General features: G+C 39.5%; 1 protein-coding gene across 1 annotated transcript; it reads right to left on the bottom strand.

Annotated features, from left to right (window-relative positions):
• On the bottom strand, nucleotides 1-9,874 carry LOC101262733 (uncharacterized). The gene is made up of 12 exons (XM_069286814.1): nucleotides 9,642-9,874; nucleotides 9,145-9,504; nucleotides 8,487-8,545; nucleotides 8,240-8,373; nucleotides 8,063-8,147; nucleotides 7,889-7,982; nucleotides 7,606-7,804; nucleotides 7,383-7,426; nucleotides 6,142-6,328; nucleotides 774-808; nucleotides 505-691; nucleotides 1-389 (listed from the first exon to the last, which is right to left on the bottom strand). Exons 1-12 carry the CDS (start codon nucleotides 9,872-9,874, stop codon nucleotides 102-104), a joined length of 1,905 nt encoding a protein of 634 aa, XP_069142915.1. The 3' UTR covers nucleotides 1-101.
• Between the last annotated feature and the right edge of the window lie 310 nt (nucleotides 9,875-10,184).

Below are 10,184 nucleotides of genomic sequence, written 5' to 3'. Positions count from 1 at the left end.
ATCTTGTATTCCAATGTTATCATTATACTGTTCATCATCATTTTCCTCAGCTTCGTCAACTAGCTATGCTTGTTGCATTTTATGACTGTTGAAGGAAGTGACTATTCAGTAGCTTCACCTTCTTCCATATCTTTAGTCACATCCGATCGAAGTAAAGCTTGGCGTTTTTCTTCCTTCTTTTGATCAACATATCTTATCATTTCTTCCCTTACGGCATCCGGGCATTGTTCACACCGTGTGACGTCCATGCAAGTACCAATAAGGTGTTGTTTGTGACGAAAGATTCCGCCAGTAGTAACTTTTTTACAAAAGTTACACTCAACTGCAGCCTTATTGGTCTCACTTGCTCTTTTCCCATATTTCCAACCCGGGTCCTCAGTTCTTAACCGCTGTTAAAGATCAATGAAACATAATCAACAAGATAAACAAAATAAATAGTAGTAAAAATGAAGAATACGATACTATGAAAGTACAAGGAATAAAATTAAGAATGAGATATTTGACCTTTAGCTTGGGTTTGCGCTGAGACTTCTTCTTGGTTGCGCTATGAGTTGGTTCCAACTTGAGCATAGACCCCTCACCGTCATTCAATACCTTAGTTTGCTCGTTTCCTCCACTACTTCCAGAGATCACTGGAGTAGATTCATCATCATCTGTCGTGTCATAAACTGGAATATTATCCATGATATATCTGCAGTAAGAAAGCCAGATTGAAATAAAGAATCTAGACGTATAAGTAATGAAACAAATCAAGTTAACAGATCAAAGATTACCTGTTATCTCCTTCTTCCCAGACATGGTTGCACCCCTGAACAAAAGAATAAGAAATGAGATTGACAGACTCGTATCAGATTTAGAAGCTTCTATTATGTTTTAGAAAACACTTCAACGGTGAGGCTTATCATGGATAATAAAGAAAATTCTTAAAATAAAGGAGACAAAGGAAACTGCAGGATATGGAGAAGCTGAGTTGATCAAGATGCCGAGATTCTCGATAAATAAAATGTACATCCAACTAAGAGGAGTATTCCCAAAGGTTACTCGGAGAATATTAGTTTGTAACAACAAGGGGTCGCCAAATTGGATTTTTATGCTACGACTGGCCAAAACGGTGCCATATTTTTTCTCTAGGTTTGTTTCTTTCCAAGTTCTATTTAAAGACTTGTAGCGTTGTCTTCTGAAGTAATAGAAAAAGATCAAGTTTCTCTCTGTTAACATCTTATTGGAGTAGTCGTTTATATCTTTTGCCAACAAGAAGTGCTTTGGGCTAGCACACTGTTAGGATCTAATTCACACACACTTGAAGTTTCAAGAACACAAGAATTTCAGAAGAAAGAGATGAGAGATCTGGAGAGAGAGAGAGAGAGAGAAATCTAGAGAGAGAAAACAATTCGTGGTAACACCCCGTGAGTGAACTTCCACGGCGGTGGGTATATTTATATTAATATGTCAGAGTATTTAGTTACAGAGAATACATGGAGAATAAATAGTAAAGCCTACCTAACAATTCTCCCACTACCTAACAATTCTCCCACTTGGAGACTGATTCAATCACCAAAAAAAAAATTCTCAAAAAAAATATCTCTTCATCATCAACATCTTTACCGCACCGCAATATCTGTAGCAACAACTACAAAAGACCAACCGAGGTTTTGCATAACCCCAGTTTCCCAACATCAACACATTTCGTCAACATGTCTGCCGGGTTCTTTGCACCCTCTATCTTCTCCAAGCACATATCACCATCCTCCACTGCCCTGCGAGTGAAATGGTATCGCCTTCTGATGTGCTTTGTCTTCGAATGATAGACTGGATTTTTCACCAACTGTATGGCACTCTGGCTATCTGAGTAAAGAATCTTCTCGCTCTGCTTCTTGCCCAATTCCTCAAGATAATCTGCCAGCCATATCATCTCTTTCCCAGCTTCCGCTATTGCCACATACTCAGCTTCAGTAGATGAAAGAGAAACACACTTCTAAAGCCTGGACATCCAACTCACTGCTGTTCCACCTATCGTGTAAATGTAACCGGATGTACTCTTGCTCGAGTCAACATCCCCACCAAGATCAGCATCCACAAAACCCTGTAGAGTCACCGCGCCTTTGCCAAAACAAAGTGAAGTACTGGATGTACCTCTCAGATATCTCAGAAGCCACTTCACAGCTTCCCAATGCTCTTTCCCAGGGTTCGCCATGTACCTGCTAACAACTTCCACTGCATGTGCTATATCAGGTCTGGTGCAGACTATAGTATACATTAAACTACCAACTGCTGAAGCATATGGAACAAGTGCCATCTGATCACGCTCCTCGGCAGTCTTGGGGGACTGCTCCTTTGACAATTTAAAGTGATTTGCCAATGGAGTAGTCCTGGGTTTAGCATCATTAACCCTGAATCTGCTCAGCACCTTATCAATGTACAACTCGTGAGATAGATTTAAAGTGCCAGCAGATCTATCCCGAGAAATCTTCATCCCCAAAATCTGCTTCGCTGGACCCAAATTTTTCATCTCAAATGCTGCAGACAGCCTTGTCTTCAGATTGTTAATCTCCCTCATACTAGATCCTGCAATCAACATATCATCTACATACAAGAGTAGAAAGACATATGAATCAGTGTATTTCTTGAAGTAACAACAAGGATCCTTTTCAGCTTTGCAGAATCTACTCTTGGTCATGAAAGAGTCAAATTTCTTGTACCACTGCCTTGGTGCTTGCTTTAGTCCATACAAGCTCCTGCTGAGCTTGCACACCATGTGTTCTTTGCCTGGAACCACAAATCCTTCCGGTTGCTGCATATAGATCTCTTTTTCTAGATCTCCATGTAAAAATGCTGTTTTTACATCCATTTGCTCTAGATGCAAATTCTCCGATGCAACAATACTCAACAGAATTCGAATAGAGGTTAACTTCACAATAGGAGAAAAAATTTCAGCATAATCAATACCTTTCCTTTGTGAATATCTTTTAACCACTAAACGAGCCTTGAACCTTCTTTTGCCATCTGGTTCAGTCTTGATTCTGAACACCCACTTGTTCAGCAACGCTCTCTTCCCTGCAGGTAACTCAGTCAACACCCATGTGTCGTTCTTCTCAAGTGACCATATCTCATCATCCATGGCTTGCTCCCACTTGATCGAATCCTCCACCTGTAGGGCCTCATCAAAAGATTCTGGTTCCCCCTCATCAGTCAGCAATAAATAGTGTAATGAAGGTGAATACCTATCTGGTGCTCTGATGGTTCTGGATGATCTCCTTAACACATGCTCAGGTGTAACTTGCTCCACTTCAGATTCTTCAGTAGGAGTTGGTTGAGAATCTGCTTCGACATCTCTGGGGTTACTCTTTTCCAACTCAACCTCGACTCCCACTTGCTTTGTAATCTCTGGGACCTTCTGCTCTCTGTCCTTGTACAGAACAGACTCATCAAATGTCACGTCACAATGTCTTAGGATCTTTCTGTTCTTGTCATCCCAAAACCTGTAACCAAACAAATCAGAACCATAGCCTATGAAGTAACACTTCACAGCCTTGGCATCAAGCTTGTCTCTCTTTTCTGGATCAACATGAACGTAAGCAGTGCAATCAAAAGTCCTCAAGTGTGAGTACTTGAGTTCTTTTCCTGTCCATACCTCCTCTGGAATCTTGAATCCTAAAGGAACTGATGGTCCCCTGTTGATCAAGTATGCAGCTGTGCTCACAGCATCCGCCCAAAATGTTTTGGGCAGCCCACAGTGTATCCTCATACTCCTTGCACGCTCATTGAATGTTCTGTTCATCCTCTCAGCAATTCCATTCTGCCTTGCCTTACCAGGAACTGTCCTCATCAATCTAATTCCCTCAGCTGCGCAGAATGCCTTGAACTCTGATTTTTCATACTCTCCTCCATTGTCAGACCTTAGGCATTTGACTTTCAAATCGGTCTGATTCTCAACTTCAGTTTTCCACTTTTTGAAAGCTGCAAACACATCTGACTTATGCTTCAAGAAGTAAATCCATACCTTCCTGCTGAAATCATCAATGAAGGTAACATAGAATCTGGATCCTCCAAGTGATGATACTGGAGATGGTCCCCAAACATCTGTATGGACCATTTCCAACCTCACTTTCTTTGGCTCTTTAGGAGTCTTTGTGAAGCTTACTCTTTTCTGTTTTCCCATAACACAGCTCTCGCAAAGACCCATATCAACAGACTTCAGACCATCTAATGCTCCTTTTGCAGCCAGCATCTTCATTCCTTTAGCGCTCATGTGTCCAAGTCTGTTGTGCCACAGACATGAACCGGAAGCACCTTCAACAACAGCGGCCATGTTAATACACCCTGCAGTGGTGTACAAGGTTCCAGATTTTGTGCCACGAGCTACTACCATAACACCTTTCACAATCTTCCACGAACCTTTCCCAAACTCTGCTGCATATCCCGTGCTATCCAACTGACAACAGAGATCAGATTTTTCTTGAGCCCAGGAATATATCTCACATCCTCCAATGTCCACTGGTTTCCCGAGGTGGTCTTTATGCAAACATCCCCCTTTCCTTCAATCTCCAAGGCATTATTGTCAGCAAGATACACCTTTCCAAAACTTCCAGATTTGAAATTTTGGAACAACTCCTTGCTTGGAGACGAATGGAAAGATGCACCAGAATCCAGAATCCATGATTCAACCGGGCTGTTGACACTAAGGATTAGAGCATCCCCAATGTCCTCTGCTGAATTTACAGAATCATTGTCATCTTTGAATTTCTGATTCTGGTTCTTCTTTGGCTTTGTATAGTTCGTCCGAAAGTGCCCTTTTTCTCCACAGTTCCAACAAGTCACGTTAGATCTGTTTTGGGATTTTCCTCGATTCTTTGATTTCGATCGACTATGTTGATTTTGGCCTTTCGTCTTACTTCTCCCCCTTCGGTCAACGCTGAGAGCACTGCCCGATGAATCTCCCACTTCTCGTTTGCGAATACTTTCGCTAAGAACAACATCACGGATTTCATCAAACTTCAGTTTCTCAGATCCACGGGAACTGCTAATCGCAGCAACAACAGTATCCCAAGAATCGGGCAGAGATGACATCAAAATCAACGCCTTAATTTCATCTTCGAAATTAATATACACAAAATTGAGTTGACTCACAATCATATTAAACTCGTTTATATGATCAGAAACGGATCCATTCTCAGACATCTGTAAATTGAACAATCTACGCATCAAATATACCTTGTTCATAGCCGATGGTTTTTCATACATGTTTGACAGTGCCTTCAACAGATCTGACATAGTCTTCTCCTTCACGATGTTGAACGCCACGTTTCTTGACAAAGTCAACCGGATCAACCCTAGAGCCTGGCGATCCTTGAGTTTCCACTTCTCCTCCGTCATGGATTCCGGCTTCACACCGGTCAACGGTTCGTGAAAATCTTTCTGGTACAGATAATCTTCGATCTGCATCTTCCAGAAACTGAAATCGGATCCATCAAACTTCTCGATTCCAAGCTTTGAACCATCCATCTTCAGTGATCGTGTTGAATCTCCTTAGCTCTGTTACCAGTTGTTAGGATCTAATTCACACACACTTGAAGTTTCAAGAACACAAGAATTTCAAGAAGAAAGAGATGAGAGATCTAGAGAGAGAGAGAGAGAGAGAAATCTAGAGAGAGAAAACAATTCGTGGTAACACTCCGTGAGTGAACTACCTAACACACACACCACAAGGGGAAAACACGAGATGCTGAAATCTATAGAATGACCATGGCAAGCGCTGCCTATCACATTTGGCAAGAACGAAATGCAAGACTATCCAAACAGAAGCAACAAAGTTAAGATGAGATTGTGAAGACTATCACACAGGAGATAACATCATAGAGGGAATATGTACAACAAATTGAAAGGAACGTTAGCTAGATTGAATTTTTATCCTTGCTAATCGATAGCTGATGTAGAGGGGACGAAGTAGATGAGGAGTGAGGCTGTTGAAGCTCAGGCCTTTGTACTTGGCCCTTGGATGAATGAAGGAGCTACAAAGGGCTAGAAAATTCAATTTATCATACAACAGTCTAGATCTAACTACCAGTATATAGAATTATCTTAAGCCTTGGCGAGACATTCTCATCACACAGTCATCTTAAAATTTAGAACGGGATATTTTACCTTCATCTTGGGTTTGGGCTGAGACTTCTTCTTGGTTCTGCTCTTAGTTGGTTCCACCTTGAACGTAGACGCCTCACTGTCATTCAATATCTTAGTGTGCTTATTTCCTTCACCAGTTCCAGAGATCACTGGAGAAGATTCATCATCATCCGTCGTGTCATAAAGTGGAATATTATCCACGATATATCTGCAGTATGAAAGCCAAATTGAAATAAATATCCAAACATTACAAGGAAATGAGTTGATGTTGTAACATCCAAACTATATTATCATAGGCAATTTGCTCCAATGGAACTCATAAATAACTACCTGACATTTTACTCTTATATTACTATTGACACATAAGTGAACTACCTTAATTATATCATTTAGTTCCAAAGTAAAGTTCAAGTAATCCAACAGTGAACCAAAATGAAACAAGCTTCGTCTTTGCCTTTAATATTATTTCATCATCCCTTATTACCTAAGCATGTAATACTTCAGAAAATAGTATATTTTCTTTTTACCTGCATCTCAACTAGTTCTGCCCCTTACTTGCTACCTCCCACCAACCCATGTATTGGCTAAGTTTGTCACTAAAGTTAGGACACATGAAAAAAAATCACCTATTTTTTTTTGTCTCCACTCTGATATGAACTCGAGACATCAGGGCTATTCCTCACTTCATTGACTATTACATGTATCTTACTATTCAAGCACATGCTAATTATTATATTTAGTTGATTATTGTCTGATATATTCTTCAGCTAGTAGTCTAGCACTCCTATATTTCTTCACGTAGTTTAGCACTTCACTTTCAGAGAAGTTAGTTTAGGCAATTACTTAGTCCATTCTTGTATATAAACACAATATTGGATCAATGAGAGAAAAATCGATCTCTTGTTTTTATACTTACAATGAGGAAACGAAAGGGTAGCTACTAGGTATGAAACACAATATGACTATGATATATTATAGAGCGGTGAGGAGCAAGCCAGTTCCATATGATAGCTTTTGAGCTTTCCCATTCCTAAGATTATGGGAGGAGCAGCTCTTCTCATACTTCGGCTTATGGAAAGGCGTAACACATCAAATAAAACATGTAAGATCTCTTATGAAGCCGTTGCCTATCAAAGTTATATATCTCAGTGTGGTTTTAATGGAATCACTAATGTTTCTCTTTTACATAGAGAATCAAGACGCATACGTAATGGAAAGAGATGAGCTCCTGAAACAAATCAAGTTAACAGAACATTGATTACCTGTTACCCTCTTCTTCCGAGACATTGCTGCACTCCTGAGCCAACTGCCAAGATTAAAAAGTGAACGAAAGAATAAGAAATGGAATTGACAGACTCATACCGAATTTAGAAGCATCTATCATAAAACATTATTTGTGTTGTCTAATTCTGGAAATAAGGAATAAGTGAAATGGCGGTATAAAGGGCATTCTAGATATAACAATTCACAAGAAACTTAAGTTACCTTAAATCCTTGAGATTCGGCACCCAAAAAAAGAGAACAGTCTGCAGCTCCACACAGACAACGAACACGTGCACCACCATACCACTCAAAGTTATAGTTATATAAAAGCTCCATTCCAACGGATATATCTTTCTTTGCAAATATTCCTACCCTTGTTTCCCCTAACACTATCCATTTCCTTGTTTCACAATTTGGTTGGCTGGAAAATTCAGGAACACACAGTATCAGTTAACGGACTTAATTCACTTTTCATAATTTCAATAATTGAAGTTTCAGTGCTTACCAGGAATGATTAATGAATCTTGCTAGACTTCCCTTCTTGGTAGCATCAATGAAATAATTTGCATTCAGTGACATGATGTATGCGTCCTTGACCTCTGCAAAAATCATACGAAATTATATAGTAGTGATCGATCTGTAGATGCATTGATAACCATCTCTATTGTCGATAACTTACTATGAGCTTCATAAGACAGACACCTTTTCTTTGCTACTTCAGATGATAACACTTCTCCACAATATTCCATGATGAACTGTCCAGCCTAACAATCGGTTGATAGAAGCTAATTAGTAATTATAAATAATCCATAGGCCCGTAACTACATCATAACTACAGCTGCTTCAGCAGAATTACCTTTATATTCTCATCAGCTAAAAGACCCCAGCCACGCCCTTCAGTCCTGAACAACTTAGTTCTTGCATATTCACATTTCTGGAATCTCTGTGGACAGCAAGCAAAACAATTTAAAACAATATACCAAAAAGTATCTAAAATGACACATCGTCTCTTTCAAACATGGCTTTGTACTCCGGGCTGCCCTTTTAGTTATAAAGAAATAACTAGGAGCAATTATGCCATATAACAACTGCTCGGAACAAACCATGTTCAATCAAACAGAGATATATACCCAGCTCCTCAGCTGATCTACTAGATAAACCACTAATTCCAAAGCAGCATTTAATCACACCCAGACGAAATAGTTGCATAAATATCAATCAAACCCAAATATCACACCTTCCCCGAATCCCTTCTTTCCACAACCAAATCTTTAAACAAATGAGTCACCATTTACAGTTATAGAGAGCACATGACCTTAGGAAGATTTCCTAGTCACAAGGATAACAATGGTGTTTGGGCCAGCTTGCGTCCACCTCGACTAATTACATGAAGTAGAGGGTAAATGTTAATCGATTGTAGGAATTCGCAATGAATTCGAGGATCAAAGAACTGTTTCAGGATTTCTCGAGAAAACAGTTAGTAGTGAAGAAGAAGAAGAAGAATAGAAAGGAGATTAGTAAGAGAAGAGTATTCTGTGTATTTCCTATCATGTATAGAATTGTATTACACTTTATATAGAATTGAAAATACAACTGAGATGGATTCAATTCATTCTAACTAATTCAGTTATTTTGATTTTTGTGCCAACTAACTAACTTTAACTACTTCTATCACTAACTAATATATGAAATCTCTTTTTCATATAACAGTACTTCCTCCCAATAGCAGATCCTTGTTCTCAAGGATCAAACAACGGAAACCTGGTCTTCAAAACGTTAGCAAATTCCCAAGTGGAATTATCAGCAGGAAAACCACACCACTTGACAAGCACTTGAGCAACAGCCTTGTTACCCCGCTTGACCATCCTTTTCTGCAACACTAGCTCAGGTTCAGGACAATGGAGACTAGCCAAATCAATAGTTGGAGGATAAGAAATGTGTGTAGGCACCTCATAACACTTCTTTAAGAGAGAAACATGCACAATATGGTGTATTTTGACAGAAGTAGGTAATAGGAGAGTGTAAGTAAATGCTTCCTTCCTTTGTACCAAAATTCCATGGTCAGATTCCTGAAGTTCATCTTTATATCTCCCAATGTGAGCAACCACTGGACCCCCAAAACTACTCCACAACATCCAAGTGGCAACAGTAAGAAATCAACTGTAAATTCAGCTCCTTGGAGTAACCAAGTAACAGTGGTCATCTTGTCCACCCTCATGTTGCCATTTGCTGCAGCAACCAGCTAAGGTGAAGTAGACCTGATCTCACAACCTAGTTGACCAACCAACTCAGTTTCAATAAAATTGTGAGAATTGCCAGTTCCTATCAAAATGTTTAAGCCCTTCTTTGAATGATAACCAACCACTTTCAAAGTTCTATATCCTAATGATCCATTTAGTGCATGCATAGATATCTCCATATGTTCTGCAGGTTGGACCGATTCCATTTTATTAGATCCTTCCTCATGTATTTGCCTTTCCTGTTCCTCCATCAGACATTCACTTTCTTGGAATTTCCCTGTTTCATCTATTTCTTACAGGTACAATTGTTAGGAAGTCTTACACTTGTGTCTATGAATGTAATTCTCATTGCAGAAGTAGCATATCCTTTTGATCGTTTCTCATTTATCTCCTCTGCATTTAGTGTTCTCCTGTTTATTCCTCTAGGCCTATTAGAACCCCCGAATCCAGGTGTAGGAAGAATAGGTCTGCTGTTGTAATTTCTTTGATCTGTGAATCTTCTTGAATTTACCTGAGAATTTATCTGTACAGGTTGTCTAACTGCTGCTATATAAGCCTCTT

This window comes from Solanum lycopersicum, chromosome 7 (genome assembly GCF_036512215.1).
Source record: "Solanum lycopersicum chromosome 7, SLM_r2.1".
Lineage (NCBI taxonomy): Eukaryota > Viridiplantae > Streptophyta > Magnoliopsida > Solanales > Solanaceae > Solanum > Solanum lycopersicum.
Note: the sequence above shows the minus strand (reverse complement) of the source record. Positions and strands in the feature narration are given on the sequence as shown.

Coding starts and splice junctions, on each gene's coding strand:
- LOC101262733 (XM_069286814.1), bottom strand. CDS start 9,874: ATGGAGGAACAGGAAAGGCAAATACATGAGGAAGGATCTAATAAAATG. Junction 6,329..7,382: donor TCGGAAGAAGAGGGTAACAG/GTAATCAATGTT, acceptor TTCATACTGCAG/ATATATCGTGGATAATATTC. Junction 692..773: donor TGGGAAGAAGGAGATAACAG/GTAATCTTTGAT, acceptor TTCTTACTGCAG/ATATATCATGGATAATATTC.